The sequence below is a fragment of the Nymphaea colorata genome, chromosome 12 (assembly GCF_008831285.2).
Source record: "Nymphaea colorata isolate Beijing-Zhang1983 chromosome 12, ASM883128v2, whole genome shotgun sequence".
Lineage (NCBI taxonomy): Eukaryota > Viridiplantae > Streptophyta > Magnoliopsida > Nymphaeales > Nymphaeaceae > Nymphaea > Nymphaea colorata.
The window spans coordinates 22,721,455-22,747,811 of NC_045149.1; the positions used below are offsets into that span (position 1 = coordinate 22,721,455).

Sequence of the window (26,357 nt, forward strand, 5' to 3'; positions counted from 1 at the left end):
TTAATGACGGTGTTCGATGCAATGATTTAAACTTTGAACAAAGATCTAGTCTGCGGTGGATTTCGCCGACGGACACACACTGTATATATAACGAGAATGCACTGCCACCACCGAAGGGGACGCGCCATCACCTTCGTCGTTGGCCACCCAGAATGCTTGGGAGAGGAGGCGACTGCGGTTACGAGGCTCCTTGTGAACCCAAAAACACAAAAAAAAATCAATTGAGAACCTATGGAAAAGATCAACTTCTGCCGGCTATTAAAGAGGCATTGTTATGTTTCTTCGGCAGAAATCGGCTGGATTCCAGCCCGTTTTCTACTTCATCTCACTGCCATTTTCAAAATCACTGCCATTTTCAAAAGTTTGCACCGGACGAGAGATTAGATCAAATCAGCAGAAATCGTTCGTGTTTCTCTCTATACTCTAACTTGACTAATCATGAACATGTTACAACCAGCTAGAGGCAGCAAAAACCCAATATTTATTAAAAATCCACCACGATCCCAAGGGGAATCGGGCCCGCAATGCCTGTTTTCAGGCGTAAACTGCAGAAAATGGGTTTGAAGACTCTGAACAGTGCTTGTTCAGAACAGTTTTCCGACGTCTTCGGGCTGCCGATGTGTGCAGATTTCTATGGCGCTAATCAAGCTGATACGGCCACCAAATCGATTAGACACCAAGCTGAAGTGAACGACCTAGTTAAAAATAAACTGTCCTTGAGGCATACGCCTCAAGCACTGAACGTGCCACAGCTTGAGGCGTACGCCTCTACCATATGAGGCGCCGTGCGCCTCAAACACCTGCCTCAAGGCGAACGCCTTGAGTCGCCTTTATTTTGTAACATTGGCAGTGAGTGTTGAAGAGAAGCGGGAAGGAAAGGCCAGCTGAAAGGGAGAGAGAGGGGAAAGGGGAGAGAGAGAGGCCCAATGACACTAGTAAGTTATATGCATTTTTTAAGCATGATTTAACAAGCGCTCTATAATCAATATAGTTGGCTAAGGGTTGGACATATGAAGGTATAGTCAAGAACTTACTACTAATGGCGCGTTTCGGTTGGTATAATCAGGCGGGAGTTACCTAGCTAATCTTTCAGAACAGCCAAAAGAAAAAAAATGGTACACGTCGCTTTCGAATTTGTGTTACCGCAGACAGAACAAACAAACCTACTTACTTTCAAGCCAAGCCCGAATTTGCTGGTGAAACAAATTAAATCCGCGATGACCCATGAGGCCGCCAGGTTTAGGTCTGAAATGACAAGCCTGAACTTAACCCTTGTTGTAAGCCATGGGAATAAAGATGAGCGCGGAAAGGGGTTGTGCATATGTGTAGCAAGTATATAAATTCAACTTTGGACATCTTTCCTGCAGATGTAAATCTAATAGAAACCAACTTCCGCTTTGAACGTCCTTCCTGTAGGTGTAAACTCAACAAAAACCTGTCTAGACGGCCCTGCATCTAGCATCACCGGAAAGCCATTTTTATGTAAACATAATGGGAAAAATACATTTTATAGTACATTTCTCTATGTATGAATTTCCAACATGACCACAGAAAACCATGCAACAGCCAAAGAGCTTTGAGTTCCTCATCAACCATCTTTCCTGCACATGCAAAATCCAGTAGAAAACTTTAGCCTTTAGGGTACATTGTATACACGTCTAGTAGAAGACAGTACAAACCATTTTATGAAAAAAGGCAGAGGGCACAAGCCCGCATGTAAGACACAGTTGGCAGTTCAGACAGACAAAAAAAGGACCTTTATGGTCATCATTGACAATAATATTACATAAATCTTCTATTCTGAACAAAGACCTGATGTTTAAGATCAGGTTAAGTCACATAACTCAGGGCTTAATTCCCCATTCTTTTCCACATGCATTTGACGAGATGACATATGTTCCTTGTTAAGTGCATCTTACTGAATTCATTCTCATAGTAGCGTGGGAGTAAATGTTTAAGCCAATGAGGAAGTTTGGACTTGCTGGCAGCAGGTAGTCAGTCAGGTGAAGCAAACCTGGAATTACAGTGCGTTAAGGGCCTAAACTCCATTGTTACAAGGTGAGTCCACATACTGGAGCCAAGAGTAAAGGCAGCCAGCAACGTGTAAGTTTTAGCTATCTGATTCTTCAAGAAGACTAAAACATATAATACAAGGAGATGGAGTAAACCTACTTTCTTTTTCTTCTGTCTGCTCCAGCGTTTCTCATGTCTACCTTCATCAGAGTTGGTCCAGAAGCAGCAGTCATCTGCATGGGTGAAAGTGCAGATGGTACTACAGCAGAAGCAGGCACCGGAGCAGGTGCTGGAGGTAGGGCTGGTGCAGGCGGTGGGGCAGCAGGTTCGGGAAGAGACCGAGGTAATATGTGTTTCAACCGATTGTTTCTGTAGTTCTTCCATAAATAAAACTGCTGCCGATGAGCCAATTCCTGTGAAGCTCAAAAAGCTTATTTGTCAGAATTGAACATGGAATAAGACAGGCTAACTAAAGACAGAAGGCATTACTAAACAAGAGGAATCCAAGTCATTAATGATGATATGTTGCATATGACAAAACAAACCTTGTTCTTTTATCAGTGACTGCAGAGCCAACAAAATCTAGATAGGCTAGAAAAACATAACTTGACAGGAAAGAGGACACTATCACTGCAGATAAATACTTGCAATATATGATGAGATATTGGTCAAAGCAATTGCAGAATGGATACATATCTCCATATGCATGAGATCTGAGGTTGGAAAAATGGCTTTTGGCATTAGATTTCTCTGAACTGAAGGAATTCCAGACCAAGCAAGAACAAATAAAACTTAAGTGGACTGTCAGGACTGTTCCTTATTCTTCATGCTATCAATGAAGAATAACTCTACTTTGGAAACAATTTGTGCCCAGGATGTAGACATGTAAGACATCGGTTCTTAAAGCATACATAGACCTTGCTAACAATGTATTTCCGTTCTAATAGTGCACACACACACACACATATAATGTGAACTTTCCTCCATTACAACCTTACTGAATTTCAAGAACTTTTTATGAATTAAATAATCACTTATTTGTATGTAAAGAACAAAAATACTTGGTCTGCATTTCTTAACAGGCTAAACAAATTAAGGATGACAGAATATTGAGATCAACTCATAAAATTCACACTCTTACTGGGGTTAACACTTTACAGATTCAAGTGAACTAGTAGTTAAGAGCAATAACTTTGTTGCCTGGATGGGCCATTGCAGTACGGAAGTTTGCATTCTGCAGAAGCTCGAGGAAAAACAAACAATGAGGATACCTGCAAAGAGAAGAAAGATTTAGCGTACAGGAGCTGAAATAATTGAACGAATTGAAAGATGAAACTATATTTTTTTACCACAAAAAAAAAAGACTGTTACAGACAACAAAAGCAAGAGGCATACAAATATAAACGAAGCCTTAATGCAGCCATCAAGCTGATGCAAACTCATCTTAAAAGAAAAAGAAAGTCTCAGATCTTGATAGATTTTAATCAACTTACATAATAAATTTAACATACTCAGGCCGCTGCCAGTACTGGAGGTACTTGAGGTAACCAATAAAAGCTTCATCATCAAGGTAGCGGTTCTGAGCTAAATCTGCACCAGTAGTATTGAAGACTTGTTAGGTTAGAACTTAGAACTTTTCTGGAATGGCATCAGATCCTTGTTTGGTGGCAGAAACCAAAATGGATCTCGAATTTTTGGCATGCATAAATCTACGTTTTCAAACTTTTGAGAATGTATCTAGTAGGTGAACAGCAATGAGCACGGCAAGCTATCATAGGACAAGCATTACGGCGTTACCTGTCCCATTTTGCTTCACTTTAGCACGCAATTTACCTAGTATTCCTAATAGGCAGGCGTTTGAGGGTTGAGACAGAGAATACGCGCAGACCTTATCAGACACTCATAAGTTGAACTCTTGCAATTCAACTCAACCATCCATGAATAAACCCAACATTCAAGACAAAATGTGGAGAGCATCAGCTTTGACATATAATGACGAAATATGATGCATATAAAGTTGATGGATTTCCTCACTCATATGTTTCACAGTATTGACTTTTCACCACTTTATTGATTTTCCTTCGGTTGAACTAAACAAGCATCGAACAGAAAAGCCGTCAACCGTCTAAATTCCTTTAAAGGAATGATGAGATTCCAAGCACATTATCTCTAGCCACCTCACCTCAGGAGCAAAAGTACCGTTCTTGTTTTGTGGAAAAGCTTACAGTGGATGTAGGTTGGATTAGCCAGGCATTGAACAAATTCAAGCTCGAGAAGGAAACGTTGACGCCCATCATCAGGATCCTTATATGGGTTCTTCGGCCTGGCAAGAAACAAGCAAAATTAAAGTACGAGGAGAAAGAAGCACAATTCCCACCACGTCAGAAAAAAACAACGGAAGTTCGAATCTCATTATAACAGCATAAACCCCAAGGGGAGTCGCACATGATCCACAATGTTTAACCAGTCATTCCTCAACGATCGGAATCATGTGCTCCCGTCAATCTTGTCACTTGATCATGCATCGGGAACATAACAAATCAGACAAGCGATACAGGGTCTGATAAGAACCCAAATCTGAGAAACCTCAGGAAAGTTTCAATGAGGGGGAAAAAGGCGAAAAATCAATGATCCAAGCACGGAAAAACAGCAACCTCACGGCAACAACAAAGCAAATTGGAAAAATGAAACTTACGAGGGTTCCGCGGGATTGGCACCACCATCTTTATTGGAATCCATAGAAACCCTCAGTCAAGCTCTACAAATGTAGAAGAAAAAAAAATCATAGAAAAGGAAAATGTTTTCGGTGATGCTCTTCGACTTGGTTCAGCTACCAGACTCCAACCCTAGCCCTTGAGTAGTCCTCCGACGCGGGAAAAGTGGCAGATGGAGAGAGACTCTCTCAACATACATTTATATCGTTCTTGCTTATTTGAAAGGCGACCCTACGCGAAAATAAAAACGTAACAATATTAATGACTAACGGCGTAAATATTATTCAAAAAATCCCTCAAGCGCATCCTAAAAGAAATCAAACGCTACTTTTACTAACAAATCTTATTTATAATATTTCTAGTACATAGTTTGGCAATTAAGCTTAATATGGTCATTAAAATTACTAGATTAGATTAATAGATTATGAGCGCCGTGTAAATTTGAGGCACTTATGAGTACTGATCTCAGCTTCTGGAGGTCAAAAAGATTATCAAATTAAACAGAAACCACCCAACAGAAAAATTACAACTTTTATGTCACGTTTTAAAAATTGTCTTCTATATGTTCATTGATGAGTTATAAAATTATATATTTTTTCATTTTACGGTGCAATGTTGCTAATGTGATGATATTAAGGGAGTAGTAAGCCTCAAGGCGTTGAAGTGTAAGCTACAGAATCTAAACCGTAAAATTTATAATATTCATAAAATATGATATCTATTTTCACTAGCATATGATCAAAAGTTCATATTGAACCTTCAAAATGACATGGTAAAGCCGACTGCTAAGGAAAATACATATAATATAGCTTTTAAACATGATAAGCACATTTGCATGCAGATTTTTTTTATGAAAAATTACTCTTTAATGTAGCTTTAATCCGTTGATATCATTTACAAAGTAATAAAAAGATAATAATTTGATTCATTATGAGATTTTATCAACTCAACTATTAAAAGCAAACGTAAATCCTACTCTTTTGAAAAAACCCCAAAAATGACATCTGAGTACTTTTTTTTCTTAGTTTCGATAAGTACCTTGATTGATCACAAGTTGGAAATAGATACAATATACAAAAAATGTCAGTGTATTCAACCGTGGGGCGCATGCACCAGCAAATATGATGTTTTAGATCTTAGATTCGTAATCCAAAACAGACATCCAAATTCAAATATCTTGACCGATAAAACCTTGCCATCAGACAAAATCTATGTGGGATTTCAATTCGGATCATGGGTACAGCCATTTCAAGTCAGATACATATGGATTAATTAGATTCAGCTGTTGTTTTTAACATTCAAATTTGGATATGGCATGGCGTTTGACGAATGCAAATTCAAACCTGAATTGAATCTGAGTACACGATTATTGGATTTAACCGGATTTGGTAGAATGTACACAGGACCCCACGATATCCAAGTGAATGAATTAGGATTTAGGCCGAAGGAGGAGGCGAAGGAAGATGACGATCTGGCAACGATGCCAACGTCATGGAGGCTACGTCTTGTGGCCAAGGGAGTAAGAAGAATCAGGTGGTTTTCTCCTTCCAACTGCTAATGGACAAATAACAATCAAACTTTACCAACTCCATCATCGAACATATATATATATATATATATATATATATATATATATATATATATATATATATATATATATATATATATATATATATATATATATACAGAGAGAGAGAGTAGGTACCCTGACCTATAAGGAATCATTTTGATAGTTGATTTTCTTAAGATGAGAGAAAATTGAGTAGAAAAAGGAGATACGATATTTTTTCTTATTTAGCATGAATTAGCCACTTTTTCTCTTAGCATTCCATTTTGTAAAGACCAAATGCCAAAATGGATATGATAATTTAGCCATCTAACATTAATTAACAGATTTTTTTTCTTAAATTTTCTCTCACCTTCCATCTTAGAAAAATCAATGACTAACAAAATTCCTCATGGGTTAAGGGTCATGTACATATAAATAAATATCTGATATGGTGGAAAACTTGGTACTTACATGACCTTTTAAGTGCATAACCCCAGAAGAACCATCTTGGTCGTTAATCTTTTTAAAATACAAAACTGAAAGAAAAATAAAAAAAAAGGAAATATAATTTTCTTAGGTTTTAAATGTGGTCTTTTAATCATCTAAAATTTAAGCGCGCTTACAATACTGAAATTTTGATAGTAAAAGAATTAATATTGTTACGCATGAAAGTAACTCGAAAGAAAACATATGGTGTTTGATAGTAATCGTAAACATGTTAGCTGAACCATCTGAATCGCTTGCTGGCCATTGCGCTCACCGACCAAAAAGCTACCGGTGATATCATCGTTGTCCACTTAATTATGGCCGATGATCACTAGAATGGACGGTGCGGATGTCCAGGCCTTTGTCGTCGAGTTTTGACGGTTAATATTTTGAACGATCATACTGTCCTTTTTCTTTTTGTTCGAAAGCAGTTGTCCCCTCAATTATATGCCTTGCTTCGACCTTTTGATCTCATCGAAGCCAACAATGAGTTGCAGTGGCTGCATTCTGTTGATCGGTCATTAGGTGAAAAGGAAAGAAACGATTCGAATCATTTTGAACAGTTGGGTGTTCGATCAACAGAAAGCCACCAAATTCAAGCCGCTGCTGGTAGCGGTTATATAGATGAAATCGCCAGTCTGTAGTTGCCTGTCCAAGATGCTTCAGAGGCTTGCAAAAAGCGAAGAACAAGGAAAGAAGGTATTCACTATCTGTTTCTGTATCTTTCTGTCTCTCCCACTCTGCATATTGGTTAACGCTTTACTGCTTGAAATTTCAGGGTGCATGTTACAGGGAGCCGTCCGTGCTGGTGACTCTCTATGTAGTTAAGCCCTGGGGATCGCATAACGCAGACGCTTGCAGGCCGACTGGACGGAGACGGCGCCACCGGCATCGTCAAGGGATCAGGGTTCAAACTGCAGGCACTGCTGCTGGTGGTGGTGGTGGTGATGGCGGTGGCGGATACAACAGAAGGCAAGAGCTCCTCCGCTACTGCCGGCATCTGAGGACGTCTGCTGCCAGCCAACCATTATCACCACCACCTCCGCATCAATCTCAGAGGTCTCCCCCACGATTGCACCTTCCTAATGAGCCGCAGCGGCATGATCAGGTCGTTACATCCTGACAGTTTTGCTTCTGCTCTTCTTTTGCATTCCTGTTTTCATGATTATTGAATTCCATTCAGGAATTGATTTCCTCGGAAAGGGTTTCATATTCCCGTGCATTCTAATTACGTGGAAAGTTATTGTTTCCTCTTCATATATGAATTCTTATTGAGTTGCAGTATTACTTACATTTCAGAAGTTTAGGTTCATTTCTTCGATTATAAATAAAAATAGAATTTCCTTTTTAAGGTATAAAGGAGGTGACAGGAAAATTTTCAGTGATCATCAGAGTACGCGGTTCCTTTCCAGAAAAACCGCGAGGATTTATGAACTTAGTCATGTTTTATAAGATCTTGATTTCCTCACACAGTTTATGCGGGATTAAACATCAGTATCTCCTTTTCAATTTTTTCTGTGATCTTTTGGAGAATACGCCGTCCAATTTCGTGAATATTTCTAAACCCATCTCCCCATTTCCCACAGCCAACATGCTTATATTTTAATAACATTAGTTGGGAACAACGACTCCTGCCTTGTGAGTTCAGTTTATCATAAAAATAAAGTTTGTTTCATCTCATTCGCTATTTTATCTAAGTTGTTAGGTCTTCCTGCAGCAACTTCCATGAGTTTGTTATCTAAATTAAAACTCCAGAACTGTTCCAATCTTTTAGAAAATGTGCCAACGTGGTTTAACTGCCTATTCGCGATGGACCAACTCAAATCTTTGCACTTTGCATGTCGATAACATCTTCTAAAAGGAAAATCCTGAAAAGTTTCCAACTCACTAAAAAGGATTGCCAAGAGAGTTTGCGATCAACTGAAATTAATTTATACACATTCATGATATTTGGTTGGTGTTCTTGAGCTTGGAGTTATTTACCTGTAAAAATAAAAAAATTACAGAAAAACGTACCCAAGTCATTGTAGGTATTTAAATATTTTGTCCATTCAAACAGCCTTCACCCATTCAGTGGATGGGTGCGGTGCAGCTGAATAATTAATTTTGTTTGCTCATTAATGAAGCGACCCTTTCTCAACCAAGGAAGCCTTTTGGCCCATAGAATTGTTGGTGCCTTTCAATTTGGACATGAGCGGTGTCCCTCGAAACAAGGGAAAGTCTTGCTTTCATTCGTCCCTAAATTAGAGGCACATGGGGCATGTGCCTGTTGTGAGGCGTGCCCTGCTCGGTCCACCAAAAAATGTGCATATGTAAAATGAAAAATAATGGCATATTTTTGAAATTGTTAAAAAAATGTTGTTTTGAGTTAATTTATTTATTTATTTTGTTTTTTATTTAAATAAAAGCATTTTAGTCACTAATAGTGCTAATGCACGAAATACGGCGTACATGACCAGCTTTGGATAAGGAAATCCGGTTTATGTGATATGAGCTGTTTGGATTTTTTTTTTGAGTTTAAGATGGAATGTCATGTCCTGTACAAAGTTGGTTCTGCAATTTAATGCCAGCCCTATTCTAGCTATGCATCAGGGGTTTCGGCAAGGTCAGTCTTCGCTTGGTCAGCTTTTTATTGCTTTTTACTTAGGCAAGAGTCAACAACTTACTAGAAAAGTTCTTTTACTCTTTTTTTTTTTAAATTTTTTTATTTTGTAGCATTTCCTTGTTGTATTTGGTTTACTGCTCTTGTTCGTTGCAACAATAGATTGATTCTAGTTGATGGTAGAACTTGATATTGTTTATAAACAAAACCTATATATGATTTTTAAAAGAATTCGTGACAAACGGGTCATCTTAACATGAGTTTATTGGGTTTGCCTTTTATGCATGATTGCAGGGGAAGAGGCGCCTTAGAAAGATGCTCACCTCTCTAAAGAAGATGAATATTGTTCATTGAAGCACCTGTTCGTGGTTAAAGAAGATGAATATTGTTCATTGAAGCACCTGTTCGTGGTTAAAGAAGATGAATATTGTTCATTGAAGCACCTGTTCGTGGTTCTTCTTAAATGATCCTCCGCAGATAAAACTCAACCATGTCGCACGACAGAAGACATGACATCCATGGATTGGACTACATTTGGTGATATGCTTGCGGCCGTGAAACTGAGAAGTGAGAGCGAGTAATTTCCTATATGTATATCATGTGCATGGAATCAAAGACTATTAGAAATATGAAGCATAAGCTAAGAGATTATAGCCGTGCTTATGGTTCAACAACCAGCAGTTGGTTTATCAGTTCAGGCTTTAAGAAGTCTTAACTGTACAAATGTTCCATCTCGTATAAAATTCATTCGTGGGTAAACTGAAGGTGGTGTACAAAGTCGTGTTCCTTAAATAATCAGATTCGCTTCCATCCATCTGGAAGCATTTCGCTGGTGTGATTGATCTTCTCAACCTATGTAATCTTTTACAGTTTGTGAAAGGTTATGTGCTTCCTTTTAGAAACGAACAAGATCCTGTTGGACCACGTATATTGTCAATCAACGTGTAGGAAGAACCAGGTTCTGATTTTAGTTTCAACACAACGTAGATTTAGCAAGATATATAGATCACATCTACAGTCTCCAGATTTAGCGCATTCAACAATATTTGGCCTAAAAAACTTCTGCAAAAGTGACTGTGTATTTTCACCATTTAAAAGATCAGTTCATCAGCTGAATACTCTATGGCTGCAGTTTGATTGCTGCATTTCGGATTACTAATTGCCCGTTTATCCACTGTAAGAGGGGATGAATGGGATTACTTGGGCGCCCAACTCCCATAATGATTAATGTCTTGCCAATTGACTCTCAGTACCTCTGTATATTGGGAAAGCAAATTGCACAAAGGCTTCTAACTCTGCAAATTGAGCCAATTCTAATTTTAATTTGTGGGTTTCTAGTTTCATCTTTCATTTGAGCTGTGGGATGTGTCATTATGGATGGATTCCAGCAATGAATAAATCTGTGGATAAAAAGAGGGACACTCTCACCAGATGCTGCCTGTCACCCTCTAGGACTAATCCCCCAAAAGTGCAAGTGCTTGTGGCTTCCCTTGCCTGCAACATGAGACTAAGAGCTATGGTGCCATTGCTGTTAATAGTGAAAACAGACGGTTTGACAACCACATCCATTCAAAAATTCATTCCACCTTGCCTGTCGAAGGCTTGTCACAGTGTTAATTGTGAGCCTTTTCAAGTACATCAAGGCTTTCAAACCCTCTTGGACACAAAAGTTATGATTTGTGTGACTATAACTCCGTGCAGATTCTCTTAGAGAGCGTTCTGCAAGAACAATGTGTTCCTAGAGCACTTGTTCCAAAAATACCATATCAAACATTTGATGATTGGACCTACAGGCAACAACCATGATCACGACACTTTTCTTGGTACAAAATAGTCTTTTGGAACATATTTTCTAAAAAGCCTATGCTTTTTCTTATTAACCACCTTTGGCAGTGGCTGAGAAGGTATTATAGGAAATAAGAGGGATATTATGGTTCCAGAATAGTTTTTGATGTTAGAAGCATTACTGTTGCTAAAACATGCATCACAAATGAAGTTGTTCAAGCAACTTCATCCAGAAATCACATTTCATGATGAAATAATTTTTTTGGGAACTATTTTCTCAACAAAAGAGGTAGAATATTCGTCAAATTATCTGTCTTTATTTTTTTTTTGAGGGGGTAAGGGTAGGCGGTGTGTTTTGGGTGTAATGGTCAATCCACCTTAAACAGAACAATCTCCCAAACAGCCCACAGGTGTCTAACTCCACAAGTTTCAAAATTATTAACGGTCAAAACAAAGTTTCGATCTGAATATAAGGGAGGAAAATTTAGCCCATATGACAGGTCAGTTTTTCGGATCCTTTTCTTGTTAGAAAGCAAGTAGATGAATGCCTGAGATGTCTATCTCCACCATACACTCCCCACTGAAACATGGTAAAATGGTGCCTCATTGCACCCTCCATTAAACAATGTGACGCCCTTGCGCTCTGTCCATCGGAAGGATGAATGGCTTTATGCTGGAGAATCCCCTATTTATTTATCATATACAACTAGTTCAACACTAATTATGGTACATAAGACAGAATCCTTTGTGCGTGCATTTGATTGATACGTGGAAGCAATTTCCTGAGAACCGAGTACTTTACCAATAAAAATCCAACCTGCCACAGACGAACGAACAAAACCCGGCAGTGATATCTAAGAACCACAAGGATTTTCAACAGATTTCAGGTAAAGAATGGGCAACACCAGTTACACCACTGCACAAAACACTTTTGCCACTGACAAGGACAATCATCCGTCTTATTAAGTCAGACACCGTAGATCTTCCGATCAAGTATAATAAAGAATTACAGAACAATGAACTCACACAATTTTAGGTTCTCACAGTGGCTTATAATTACCAAATAAATGTCATTAACGACACAGGCCAGCAGCTATTTTGATCTTTCCTGCCGGGTATACTCCCATATGGCAATAGCACCACTAACATGAACGTTGAGAGATCTGACAACCCCCAGCTGCGGGATCTCCACGCACGCATCCAGAATGTGTATGATATCCACAGGGATACCCTCCTTTTCACGTCCAAGCACCAAAACCTGGGAAAAGGGTTCAGGCGTAGTAAACATTGTAAGTGGGTACAGGCTAAGGCAATAAGAATCCCCGGAAAGCCTTGAACTAAAGCCCGATTACTTATAGCTTGTTAAGATATTACCGTTTTCCTTGGGAAGGAGTATTGATCGAGTGGCACACTATTTGCTGTCTGCTCCAAACCCACTAGGCAGAATCCATCTCTCTTTTTCTTCTCCAGAAAAGGTTTTATGCTGCATACTGGAACCTCAAGGACTGGAACCCACTTCTCAGCTGTCACACTAAAGATAGACCACTTGTCTAAGCAATACGAGCAAATATGTGCTAAGGAGGCTAAGCAATACGAGCAAATATGTGCTAAGGAGGGAACTCTCACAACACAAAGGTGATATATATGGTGATATACTAAAAAAGACATGGAGAGTACACTAGGAACAGAGAATAGAAGTCTGCAATGAGAATCGACAAAATAGAAAGGTACATAATGTAGACAGATAACTTTTGGCTCAAAAAGAAACTTTTGATCTGGAGGAATGAATGCAGGTAGAATGTACTTTCAGTGCTAAATCAATAAATCAATGCTTCACCTGATTAACTGAAACTGTTTGTCTTGCATAACACTTTTGTCTGCAATAGCCAAGGCAGCAGCCTTAAACACCTAACAGATCATTATTGCACGTAAGAAGCTAGAACTTGGATAAATTATGCATCTAATTGCAGGAAGCAAGTAGGAAATTGCAATGAGAAGTCAAGCTAACAAAGTAACTCCAAACGACATTTGCAAATTGCAGCCATGGTGATTATGCAGGAGCATAATATACCTCACATGTTCGTGCTAAACCAGCAAGATTTGGTATACGATCAAGCAATGAAGCAATGACTATAAGTTCTTGCCGACCATCTTTTAGCAAATCAGTGTTTCTGCCCAGTAGCATCATCGTGTACAGATGATCTTCCTCTTCAATTTCTACATACACAAGAGAATATTCATCTTTATTGGAAGATGTAATAAATAAAAGCAATCCGATACCCATATGACATGAAAATTATCACCTTCTAGTCCACCACTTTATGTTCAGTTGGTTACTCCAGCATAGCATACAACATGATAAAATTGTTGCCAGGTTCTAATTCTAAAAGGTCATGTTACCATTTTCAAACAGTAAAACAAATGGAACTCACAAGCACCGATATCTCCATGAAGAAGAGGTGTTTTTGAGTAGGAATAAGAAAAGGAAAGTAAAAGAGTTCTTTTTTGATAGGAGTAAGAATAGTAAAATACAGCCATCATTTTTAGGGAAAAGGAAGAATGCATTTATTCTCAGACCAAGTAAGTTTGGAAAAGTCGTCAAAGTAGAAACCTGCAAGTGAGTTTGGACCAATCATTTTTTCCAGAGTAGCCTTCTTCTGGAAATTGAAAGTTTTATCTTTAGGATGCCCAGGAGCTGATAGCATCTGATCAGATTGCTGAACTGCAAGATCCTCATTCTTTAGGGTCATCTCATCATTTGCCATAGACATCCTAAGATCGCCCCTTGCATCCTGAGAGTTATTCATAGATGAGACAGGAAATATCCTAAAGCAAGAAAAGAGAAAAAATGTACTTACATTTAGAAAATCATTCACTTGATCCATGAGAGATGTTGGCACGCATTCAAATTCAATGTCCTTGGAATAACAAAGTTTCAGAAGACATACAATTCCATTCATAAGAAAAATAAAAAAAAAAGGTAGTATGAGCACTAAAACTTACTTCATCTTTCGAAGTAAATATGCCTTCAGGAGTTGCTGCAAGATTTGGATCAAAAGCATCAAGAAATCCTTGCATCGAAGACCTTAATCTGAAAGCCGAACATTATAGTTTATCAGGATAGGACACAATATATCTCAGATATTGGATGCAGCTAGCCCAATTGATTTTCCTTAATCTTTTATACCAAAAGGTACAGTTCTCACATACACGATCGCTATATTAGAGCTGGACAACAGCTTAGTTAAGCCCAAGTTTGTCAGAATTTCTAGAAAAAGCGCAGAACAAGTCCAGTGAGGGGCAAAATAGGGATGCAGACATGCTGAGTATGAGACAAGTCAAGAAAGGAGTTCGAGCTGAGCTAGAGTTTGCTGCTCAAACACAGGTTGACTGAGCAGCACAAGTCTTGAGCTAGACCTGCTCTTGGCTTGGCTAACCTGAAACGAGCTGATTCCTTTTTTTTTTCCTTCTTCAAAGATGTACAAAAAGACACTATGGAGTATCCAAATTGTGACACCTTTAATAAAATAACATAGAATCAATCATTACTGTGAAAAGTGACTATAACAGTCACAAAGAATACATATAATACCAAAAAGGCACTAAGGCCAAGTGAAGAAGAGTAATACTCATTCAATAAACAATATAAAGGCTGTAAAACACAGCTTCTGCTTTACAAAGACTGTTACAAGGATATTTATAAGAGAGAATAAGAAGAGATGAGCTAAACTAGCCGTTGGGCTAGTTCCAACAGCTCTTAATAGAGCTGTTGGAACTGCCAACGGCTAGTTTGGCAGAAATAATAAAAAAATAAAAAAATAAAAAATAAAAAATAAAGAGAAAAGAAAGAAATAAACTAAATCCTAAACTAATTCCTAACTAATCCTAAACTAGCTCTTAACTAAGATAATACCTAATTAAGAGATAACAACAATAAGAAATCATATTTCTTAACACCCCCCCTTAAACTTACGGTGCTATCACCGAAAGTTTATCTAAAAGAAAGTTGAATCTGGGAGAACATAGAGGCTTTGTGAAGAAATCAGCCAGCTGGAACTCGGAGGAGACATATGGAAGTTTGATAGTCTTCTTCAAAAATTCTTCACGAACATAGTGACAGTCCATTTCTATATGCTTTGTTCGTTCATGGAATGTTTGATTCTTGGCAATGTAGATAGAACTCTTGTTGTCGCAGCATAAATCAGTGGGTTCTTCTATCTTTATTCCCATATCAAGGAGCATTTGGCGAAGCCAGACAATTTCCATAGTTGTAGAAGCCATGGCTCGATATTCAGCTTCAGTAGAGGATAGTGAGACTTTCTGTTGCTTTTTGCATTTCCATGAGATGAGTGATTCGCCTAGAAAAACACAAAATCCAGTAGTTGAGTGTCTATCATTAGGATCTCCTCCCCAATCAGCATCAGTATAAGCAATCAAGTTCAAGGAGGAAGAGGAAGACATAAATACTCCCTTGTTTATTGTTCCCTTAATATATCTGATGATACGAAGAACAGCTCCCATATGAACGGTTGATGGAGCATGTTGAAATTGACTCACAGTATGAACTGCATGAGCAATGTCAGGCCGAGTGATGCTAAGGTACATCAAGGATCCCACAAGTTGTCGGTAAGGAGTGGGATTGGCAAGTGGAACTCCATCATCAATCTTCATCTTGCTTCCTACTGCTTCAGGAGTTTCTGTGACCTTATCATCTGTTATGCCTGATTTAGCAATGATCTCTGCAGCAAACTTAGTTTGTGACAAAAAATATCCTCTAGTAGAGTATGCAACCTCAATACCCAAGAAGTACGTTAGAAAACCTAAATCTTTCATTTCAAAAGTTTCTTATAGTAATTTCTTACATTCTTTAATACCTTCCTTATCACTACCTGTAATGATCATATCATCAACATACAGTAGAAGAATTATGATACCTGCAGTAGTATACTTAACAAACAAGGCAGTGTCAGTTAAGCAAGAATGAAACCCATAATCAGAAATAACAGAATTAAAACGGTCAAACCAAGCTTTAGGAGCTTGTTTGAGGCCATAAAGAGCCTTCTTAAGTCTAAGAACTTTCCTTTGAGGAACAGACAACCCTGGTGGTACTTCCATATAAACCTCTTCCATAAGATCCCCATTTAAAAAGGCATTTTTAACATCCATTTGATAGATATTCCAGTTTTTAGCAGATGCTAAAGCAATAAGGGTCCTAACAGTAGTCATTCTAGCTACAGGGGCAAATGTTTCCTCATAGTCAATACCATATTCTTGAGTGTAACCTTTGGCAACAAGCCTTGCTTTATACCTTTCTAGGGATCCATCACTTTTAGTTTTCACCTTGTATACCCACTTGCATCCAATAGTCTTTTTCCCTATAGGTAAATCTTGTATTTCCCAAGTTTGGGCTTTTCTCAAGGCATCCAATTCTTCTAACATGGCATTCTTCCACTCAATATATTTGGATGCTTCATTAAAAGTAGAAGGTTCAAAGTGAGAGTGAATGGCATTAATTCTAGCTCTATGAGATGGAGTAAAAGTTTCATAAGACACAAACCTATTGGGTTGTCTTACATTTCTAGTGGATCTCCTAAGGTTTTCTCCACTTTGAGTTGGTTGGAGATCAATGGTCTCATGATGTTCTTCTTCACCAACTTCTTGTTGCCGGTTTCTTCTATGATAAGTGATTATATCCTTGGCCATTCTACTATCATTACCACCAGTGTTGCTATCATCACCATCATGCATTTCATCATCACATTGAGAAAGGAACTTAAATAAAAAGGAATAATCATTATTGTGTTGTGACTCCCCACAATTTTTAAAACCATTTTCATCTTCACAAAACCTTACATTCCTTGAGACAATGATCTTGTCTTTAATTGAGTCATAACATTTGTAGCCTTTTTGGGTTTCAGAATAACCAATAAAAGCACATTCAATAACTTTTGAACTTAGCTTATCAGCCTTGTCATTAAGAACAAAACATTTGCATCCAAAAATACGAAGTCTATTGAAATCGGGTTCATACTTGAATAATTTTTCAAACGGAGTGGTATTATGTAAAACTTTTGAAGGCATTCTGTTTATAAGATAAACAGAGGCAAGTGCGGTTTCAGCCCAAAAGTTTTTAGGCACATTTTTGGAAATAAGAAGGGTTCTTGTTGTTTCAATTATGTGCCTATGTTTTCTTTCTGAAAGTCCATTTTGTTGAGGTGTTCTTGGACAAGATTTTTGGTGGACTATCCCATAGTTTTTCAAATATCTTTCGAACTCATTTGAAATGTATTCACCTCCGGAATCAGTCCTTAAAATTTTTAATTTAGCATTGAATTGTGTTTGTACTAACATGTGAAAATTTTTGAATATCTCAAAAACTTCGGATTTATATTTTAGGAAATATATCCAACAATACCTAGTGAAGTCATCAACAAAGATCACATAATATGATAGCCCTCCTTTTGACATGATAGGAGAGGGTCCCCATACATCGGAATGAACAAGCTCAAAAGGCAAAGAAGAGAAGAAGTTCCTTTCTCCAAAAGATAAAGATTTCATTTTTCCATGTATACAATCATTACATTTAAAATTTTCAATACAAATATTCTTGGTAGGGTTCATCATAGACAATTTTCTAACATTTGGATGACCTAATCTTTGGTGCCAAACATTGATGTCCACATTTTCAACATAGTGACAAAACTTTTCTTTGGGGATGCATAAATTGTCCATGTAGTAAAGGTCCCCTTTTCTAAAACCTTCCCCAATCAATCTCCCGGTTTGGTGATCCTGCACCAAACATTTATTTGATGAGAAAACAACATCAAATCCAAGATCTGAGATTTGTGACACAGAAAGTAAGTTAAGATTAAGTTTAGGAACATAACTAACTTTTGGAACAAAAAATTTTTGTTTTCCAAATTCTTTTTCAAAATTCCCAATCCCTTTAACACTTAAAGAAGTTCCATCGGCGGTAACAACATTTGATTCTTTTCTTGTTCTTTCAAATTTGGTCAAAGATGATATATTTGGTGTCATATGAAAAGATGCACCAGAATCTAAAAGCCAAGAAAACATACCAGGAGTGTTGGAGATGGATGCCGTTGTTGCTAGTGCTCCGGAATTTGACTCCTTGATCATGGGTTGAAGGGCTGTCATGATTTGATTCAACGTTGTGGATATAGATGATAGATCACATCCTTCATTTGTGACATTTGCGGCCTTTCTTTGATCAAATTGTCTAATGTTGTAATGTCCACCTTGAGGAAATGAAATTCCCCGGTTGTGTTGCCCTCCTTGTGGATATGAAGTTCCTCCTTTGAGAAAATTTCCTCCAAGATTCCGCGATTGTCCTTCATTGTTGTTCAACTTTGGGCAACTAGGTCTTATGTGACCCGGTTCATGACAAAAGTGGCAAATAACTTTATATTCTCCTCTAATTTGATTCTTAAAGTGAGGAGGTCTAAAAGACTTGATGTTGTTTCCAGGTCTAGAGGCGGCTAAGGCTCTTTCTTCTTCTTGTTTTGAGACAAGAACACTATCTTTATCCATTTCTTTGGATAATTTCATTCTAGTTTCCTCTCCACTTAGCTTTGTAAGAAGTTCATGAATGAGTGGAGGAGAGGATGAAGAAAGAAGGGCTGACCTTATTTGTTCAAATTCGGGCCGTAGCCCTTGAAGGAATTGAAAAAACCGAAATTCATCTATTTCATTTCTTCTAATCTCATGGCATTTGCAGTCCAACCCTAGTTCGGGACTTAGTTGATCTAACTCATTCCATACACTAGAGATTTCCATGAAAAATTCTCTAACATTTTTCTCTCCTTGCTTGATACTTTGGGCCTTTTGAATCAAAAGATACTTTCGGGCCATATCTTTTTGGGTGAACATTCCCTTAAGATATTCCCAAACTTCACTAGCCTTTTCATAATACATAAGATTTTGGGCAATTCTAGGTTCAATACTTCCATAAATCCATTCTTTAATCCTAGAATTTTTAGCTTCCCAATCGTCTAATTTTTTGTAATATTCATTCATAGCATTTTGTCTTTCCACTCCATCTAGTTGTTTTTCAATCCCATTTTCTATTTTGGTCAACTTGAGAGTGGGAGGGATAGACGTACCTCTTATGAAGCCCCATAAATATTTTCCTTTGATATGCATTTCCAAACATTTTGCCCATAGTGTATAATTGGTTCCGTCAAGCTTGTATGGAGCATAATAGCTTCCTCCTTCAATTGAAACTTTGGAGTCTTCCATGAGAGCAATACTTGAAACAATAATCTCCAAGGAAGTCAAGAAAAAACTCTTCTAGAAATTTCACCAAACAGTTGGTGAGCAACCGCAGCAAAAAGGCCTTCAAGAAATTATATCCTCCAGCAAAGAATCTCTTCAATCAAACCAGCAACATAAAATCTCAGCAGCAGCCTTTAACAAGCTTTGAGAATCAGCCCAATGGCTCTGATACCATGTGAAAAGTGACTATAACAGTCACAAAGAATACATATAATACCAAAAAGGCACTAAGGCCAAGTGAAGAAGAGTAATACTCATTCAATAAACAATATAAAGGCTGTAAAACACAGCTTCTGCTTTACAAAGACTGAGCAGCACAAGTCTTGAGCTAGACCTGCTCTTGGCTTGGCTAACCTGAAACGAGCTGATTCCTTTTTTTTTTCCTTCTTCAAAGATGTACAAAAAGACACTATGGAGTATCCAAATTGTGACACCTTTAATAAAATAACATAGAATCAATCATTACATCAAGCATTACTTTGCAAAATATGTACAGAAAAAAAATTGTATACGTAATTTTTAATGCAAAAAAACTTGTACTTCCCATAACTGTGAGAAAACCTGATCTCTGCTTAGTTAATATACAAGAGAGAGAGAGAGAGAGAGAGAGACGCAACACACAGAAACATGCAAGCCAAACACATCAAAGTTCCAAAAAGAGTCAAACCTGCACCCACAATCATAAATTAGTGGCACAATCTAGGATTGTATTCCCTCTAGTACCCTCCAAGATCTCCACCTCATCTATTGGTTCTCATGCACCATGGCTAGGATATACACAGCTTCGTTGGACACGAACCCCAGCTCAGTGCATATGTAGGCACAAGTTCCCAATTCTTCTAGTTCTCTCACATATAAGGAATAGCAATAGCATGATGAACAGATTCACTGCTACAAAGTTGGGTAAGGGTGGAAACTGGAAAGGCAACGTGTATGAGGACTCGGGTGCATGATCAAACTGCAAGATGGCTAGCTAATGGGTGTTGCCTCGAGTACCTAGCCCATGCACATACATTTGCCACAGCCGTAGCCTAGACAGGGATCAAGGAACAACCAAATTAAATAGTGTTTGACTTGGTCAAGTAGCCCTACCAAGTGGAATAGCAAAGGGGACCACCATTGAAAGACCTGTCTAAGCCTTGGCCACACAGAATTGCCACTTGCATGGCCTTGGCATTAGGCCAAAAGGATCAGACCATGGACCAAGACAATGCCATCATTGACTTTCAAAGATCTCACCTCTTTGTAAATCACGTTCCCAATAAGGTTGGGCATCGGGCCAGGTACCGACCGGTACCTGGTACCCGGCCTAAAAAAACCAGGTCAGCTCGAGTTGGCCCGACGGGGCCTGATATATTTTTTAATATTAATTTTATTTTAATGATATATATTTTATTGTTAAAAATATAATTTACATTAGTAAAATTTTATTTTATACTTTTAAAAATATTTTTTTATTTTAACTGGCCGGGCTCAAGTTTCGAGCTGTGGGCTGGCCCGATGCCCAGCCGCCACCAATCCCATGAGAATCTTGTGGATCAGCTGTCATTGGAGGCAATAATGTTTGAGAGTGACAACATTCTCGTCACACTAACAACCAATGTTATCTGTATCGTACGATACGGAAATCATACGATACAGACGCGTATCGTACGATACGTATCGTCCGTATCAACAAAATCGATACAATACATGTTATACGCACGATACGCGTGCCTATCGCCCGTATCGTACGATACGGGCGATACACCCCCGTATCGTACGATACGGGGTAAATGAAAAAGGGGCCCGACGGCCCCCTTTTTGCGTCTTTTTTTAAAACCTACGCTCCTCTCTCTCTCTTCTATTGTTTCTAAACACTGCAAGAGACGTGGGAGGGAGAGATTTTCTCCATTTGCATCAAGATTTGCCGGTGAAGAAGCTTTATTTCTTGTTGTGGGGAGTCTCGGGACGGTGGGAAGCTTGGAGAAAGAGGGTTTTTTGATTTCTAACACCAAGAAGGTAAGGAATAACTCACTTTTGCCATCGAATTCTCTTCAACTGCTTATTATGTTATTTTGAATGTTTGATTTCTTATTTTGGAATGTGTTGTTTATAGTTCATACTTCATAGTTCATACTTCATAATCATATACATGAATGATGAATGTTCCTTTAAATACATTTTTCTTGATTTTTTCTGATTTTTACTTGTTTTTTCGGATTTGTTTTGGAATATTTATGATTTTTTGGAATTTTTTAAGATTTTTTTATTATTTTTAAAAAAATAAAAAATTAATTTTGCGATACGTTACGATACATTTACGATACGGCGTATAGGTCGGCCCGACCGATACACGATACGCTACGCTAGTGACAACATTGCTAACAACAACTCGCCAAGGCTATGCGATCACTACAACCAAAACACAAGCAAGGGTTGTGGATTGAGAAGGCTTGGCCCATCTCTACACAAGAGATAAGAGGGGTTAGAGGGAGAGGAAGTTAAGGATGGTGTTGAGAACTTAGCAATGACTCAGGAGGAAGTGATGGCTGAGGCTTGATGGCTCCCTACTATTGCATTTGGTAGTGGAAAGCATGGGTGGAGGATTGGAGACATGTTGGACCAATGGATGGATGACTGCTGGCCCAAGTTCATTGAGGATTGTTCTGGCTGTCCTTGAGAAGCAGCTGTTGTTGGCTTTGCGACTGGCAACAGTCGACCATTGGGTCCTAGTGTTGAATGCCAAAATCGAAGGATAGAATGCCTAGCGTCCACCTACCTCTACTTTCATTGAATGGGGTCAGAGGAAGCTGATGGGTGCTGGGTTCTTACTCATACTAAACAAAGGAGCCCCTCCAAGAAGATTGAATTTGAATTCAAGTAATGACAAAATGGATGGGCTTTCCTTGACAGAATGGATTGGTCGAGCTAGTCACATTGGTAAGTCATTGGTAATGAAATTCCCCAGAGCGGTGAAGCTGGCAACTGGAAGAATCACCCATGATTTGATCCGTGTTATTTATTCATCCACCTTGCATCCATGAATGGTCAAATGACTCAAACCTATTTGGAATTTTCATGTCAATCCACTGCAGTACTCCAAAAGTCTGAATGTAAACTCAACATATGTGAGCCCATTCAGCACCAGGAAAGTTTGTTATGCTCCAGGAAGCATATAGTATTCAGCTTAGAAAACTGAAATATGCTGATTCAAGCTGCAGAAAAGGACAAATCTCCCCCATTCAGTGAATAGCCCAATCCTTGCACTTTTTTAGGCTACAGGATTCACGAATATATGGTTGTCACTCGTTAGTCTATACCTCTATCAGCTTTAGAATGGTAACATATATGTCATCATAGACATAGTACAAGATTAAACACACTAAGGACAGGAATCAATATAATTATCAGTTTCCTGCTTTCAGCTAGGCTTTCAAAAAAATTTGCAATCATTCTACAATTGAAAGCATATAGCAAAACTCCAACCAATTACATTTAGAACAACAGAAGATTCTAAATGCACTAACTAAAAGTTACAAAAAGGAATCTTGTATTCAAAACAACAACCACAAATAACGCTTCAAATATATAAAGACAACTAATTTCAGGAACAGACAACAGCATGAAGTGTCATGTCCCTATGTTTGTACTGGCTAAAGGATTCAATGAATGCCTCCTTCCATTTTATGTACATGAAAAAGTCAGTGGAGCATTTTCAATGACATGTAACAAGCAAGAAAAAACCATGTGCCATTGTGGAGGAAATTGAAATTTGAAAGTCATCGAAAGCAGGCAAGATTAAAAAATTCGGCTCTCGAGGATAACCACATGAGATAGATGAATTGCAAGCTACCTTCTGCAGTCAGCATTTTCATGCAAGTAAATTTTAATGGCATTCAAACATCTTCTCTCCAAAGATACTACTTCAGAGACAGTGGTATCACAGGCAGGCAACAGTTTGTCAAGGACACGGTACACTAAAATCTGCAGAAGGAATGAATATAAGTGAAACTGTAGATGATCGGAAAAAGGAACAGTGTTGCAGAGATTTTAAAAGAAGCAGAACCTGAGTGAAACCACGGAGACTATGGTGATGAGCTGTTAAAAATGTGATTACTGGTGGAAGCAACTGATACAAGCAACTCAACTGATCACTTGATTCAGAAGTATGAAGGATCAAATTTGCTGCAATAAAAACATAGGAAGAGAGGGCCTGCAATCCAAAAATGAAGGATTTAGTACCTTACAAATGGAAATGTCTCAAGAAGTATTTATATGGTGGCAGTGGAACTACCTGAGGCTTCATGCTTTGATCCAGAAGAATGGGAATTAGCTGCTCCTTGATCTGCCAAATAGAAATTAAAGACAGAAAACTCCAAGTCAGCTCCCCTCAAAAAAGAATAAAGAAAAGACACTTTTCTAACTAATGGAATTAAACAGTAGAAGAATAGAAAGGTGTGCACTCAAAAAGTAATCAATTTTACAACCTCGTTTTCTATTAATGTTAGGAGGTAAGATAGAAAGTTATCAGTTGCAAATTGTTAGACTGCATTAGCAGAATCATCCTTCATATGATCAGCAATAATGAGGAGGCAACGTATTCATGTCAGAAAACTATTAAATTAACATATAGACAATAATATCACAAAGCCTCTTGTGTCTAACAGCAAATACAAGCACCATAAGGCCATGCTTATGGATTAGCAAGTTCACAAGATAAGAGTATAAAAGTTCTATAGACATTTCAATTATTTAGTACACTAGAATTTGAACAACTACTTGGAATCCAGAATTTTTAGGCAAGCATGAGCATGCGTGAGACCAGATAGGCAAAAACTTGTTTTCATTTAAAAAATAACTATGGCTACAAATTAGATTGCTATGTTTTGAATTTGGATTCGGTAATGAGGAAATATCAAGGTCTTATCTTCTTCTGTTTGGCAAGAAATATCAATTTGTTCTTCAGCTTAACATTGCAGAGTGTCTTACTGAATTTTAACAAATACAATGTTTAGCCAGATAACTAAAAACTACTGACGGCATTTGGGTCCAATAGGTGGAGCAGTGGAAAATGCAGGAAGAGAGGGAAAAGATGCATATTTCATGAGAAAAAAGAGCAAGTAATCACTCACCTTTGTTGGAAACTTTAAGTATATCTTGATTGCAAAATTTTCTAGATATTGACGGACAGCTGGCAAATTGTTCCTCTGCAGTCCAAGAAGAGGCTCATGCTTTTGAAAGGGGTAGGAGAAAAAAGGACAGACATAAAACACAACAATATAGTAGCAACAACTGCACTTTGTTTTCCACAAAATAAAACTCATACTAGAAGGATGATAATGTGTTAATGTTTCTTACATATAGGCATGTGTGCAATGTAGAAGTTACTTGCTGAACAACATCAGCATCAACAAACTGAGATAATATACATATCATCTGCCATACACGGATTTTACGCCTATGGACCTACATGATCAAAATCAAGTAGTCAAACCAACCATCACAGCATAGAAAAGAACGAGCATCTTAACCAGAAAACTAAGCAGATATGCTTACGCTGCTATATTTTTTATACAACTCCTTTGCAAGATCTTTATCATTAACCTGTGTTGATCAATGTAAAACTCGTTTGGTTAAGAAAACAAAATGTGCAAGAAACTTATCGGCACCATTAAGTCAGGAAGAGACTCATAAACCACTGTGAACCAAAAAAAAAAAACACTTTTTCAAGTGAAAATAGCTGAACTGTGAAACAAAATTTGGAAGCAAGATATGACATATGGGCGCAGGTGTGAATCCCAAAACAGTTGGAAAGCACTTTGAGAAAGCTTGGCTTAGGACATAGACATGGCCACAATTACACACAAACTTCATTTAGGTGTCTATGTATAGAATCTATAGATCCTTTCCCAAACTTCTAATTTTAATATTCTTGAATGTGGAAGTTTACAGTTTTATCTAACATATGCTTTATATATACCATATCCACCACGCAGGTTTCATTCCTTTCAAATAGATTCAGGCCCATGGTTTGAGTTTATCATCTCAGGATGATGTCTTGATGTCCCATCATTATTAGACCTTAGTTTGGTTACTTCCAGTAAAAGCACTGTGAATGGCCAAATCTCATAACAATGAGACAAGTCTTGTCATCTAGTTTTGCATTTCTCAAAAATGAAAGTGACTTTTACAAACTATATTTTCAGCCAGTTCTAAAAGCTCCTTCAAGAGCACTATCAAAAACCCTTGTCTAGTCCTTCCTCTAATAAAAAATTGAGCTCACATGCTTACAAATGTCTAATATCCTATGGCACATCCATCGAGGCAATGAAAGTCGCATAAGTAAATGAACCAGTCTCTCTCAAAACATTGAACTTACACGAACTAACCTTTCAAAAAAACCCTGTGCAAATATTTGTCTAAAATAGTTGATATTCTAAATATGAATATCTACAATATTATTCTCGACAGATAAAAAATGATTAAATTGGGAAATACACCATGGTTAAAAAAAGACAACAGAAAATTTTGGAACTTTAGTCCTATTAGGCTATTACCATGTTGGTTATTACTACAAATCATTAGATCTTCAAATGCTTCGATGACCAATTTCTTTCTTTTAATAGTATTTTTGTTCAGTTTTTATTTTCTTTTTAGAAGCTTCCTAGCTTTCCCCTGTAACTTTTTACAAGAAAGCATGCCTATTCTTATATCCACTGCTCATTCTTAAATGAGGATATTCACTACGTTTTATTAGAAAAGTATACCATACATGAAAGTTTGCTTACTGAGAACTTAGAAGTGTTTCTTCATCAAATTGCCCGTACTAATTCAATCTACTCAATGCTTCAATTTTGGATGAACTGATCTGATTATGGACGAAGTAAGTGCAGATGTTCTATATCTAATAACCCACCTCAAGCCATCAAAG

At 37.8% G+C, this 26,357-nt stretch overlaps 3 protein-coding genes across 5 annotated transcripts in view; 1 reads left to right on the plus strand and 2 right to left on the minus strand.

The window, feature by feature from the left end:
* Positions 1 to 1,456: 1,456 nt before the first annotated feature.
* On the minus strand, positions 1,457 to 4,925 carry LOC116265341 (mediator of RNA polymerase II transcription subunit 31). 2 transcript variants are annotated; one of them, XM_031645897.2, is made up of 6 exons: positions 4,709 to 4,924; positions 4,239 to 4,336; positions 3,507 to 3,603; positions 3,206 to 3,284; positions 2,173 to 2,426; positions 1,457 to 1,601 (listed from the first exon to the last, which is right to left on the minus strand). In XM_031645897.2, the coding sequence occupies exons 1-6, from the start codon at positions 4,750 to 4,752 to the stop codon at positions 1,589 to 1,591; spliced, it is 585 nt and encodes a 194-aa protein (XP_031501757.1). In that variant the 5' UTR covers positions 4,753 to 4,924; the 3' UTR covers positions 1,457 to 1,588. The 2 variants fall into 2 exon arrangements, with proteins under 2 accessions (XP_031501757.1, XP_031501756.1); XM_031645896.2 differs by lacking the exon at positions 1,457 to 1,601 and adding an exon at positions 1,623 to 2,014 and having other exon boundaries at positions 4,709 to 4,925.
* Positions 4,926 to 7,208: 2,283 nt separating this feature from the next.
* Positions 7,209 to 10,139, plus strand: LOC116266219 (uncharacterized). The gene is made up of 3 exons (XM_031647339.1): positions 7,209 to 7,461; positions 7,541 to 7,870; positions 9,659 to 10,139. Exons 1-3 carry the CDS (start codon positions 7,387 to 7,389, stop codon positions 9,716 to 9,718), a joined length of 465 nt encoding a protein of 154 aa, XP_031503199.1. The 5' UTR covers positions 7,209 to 7,386; the 3' UTR covers positions 9,719 to 10,139.
* Positions 10,140 to 12,017: 1,878 nt separating this feature from the next.
* LOC116265767 (uncharacterized) overlaps positions 12,018 to 26,357 on the minus strand; it is a 63,253-nt gene continuing 48,913 nt past the window's right edge. The window contains exons 23-35 of one of the 2 annotated variants that reach the window (XM_031646652.2): positions 24,983 to 25,030; positions 24,785 to 24,892; positions 24,559 to 24,633; positions 23,721 to 23,771; positions 23,493 to 23,639; positions 23,280 to 23,410; positions 14,153 to 14,240; positions 14,008 to 14,067; positions 13,761 to 13,941; positions 13,221 to 13,366; positions 12,987 to 13,057; positions 12,524 to 12,680; positions 12,018 to 12,407 (exon numbers count right to left, since the gene is read on the minus strand). In XM_031646652.2, coding sequence (XP_031502512.1) covers positions 12,243 to 12,407; positions 12,524 to 12,680; positions 12,987 to 13,057; positions 13,221 to 13,366; positions 13,761 to 13,941; positions 14,008 to 14,067; positions 14,153 to 14,240; positions 23,280 to 23,410; positions 23,493 to 23,639; positions 23,721 to 23,771; positions 24,559 to 24,633; positions 24,785 to 24,892; positions 24,983 to 25,030 — 1,428 coding nt within the window. In that variant the 3' untranslated portion in view covers positions 12,018 to 12,242. The remainder of the gene's footprint in view (positions 12,408 to 12,523; positions 12,681 to 12,986; positions 13,058 to 13,220; positions 13,367 to 13,760; positions 13,942 to 14,007; positions 14,068 to 14,152; positions 14,241 to 23,279; positions 23,411 to 23,492; positions 23,640 to 23,720; positions 23,772 to 24,558; positions 24,634 to 24,784; positions 24,893 to 24,982; positions 25,031 to 26,357) is intronic. The other variant, XM_031646653.2, reaches the window with a different exon arrangement.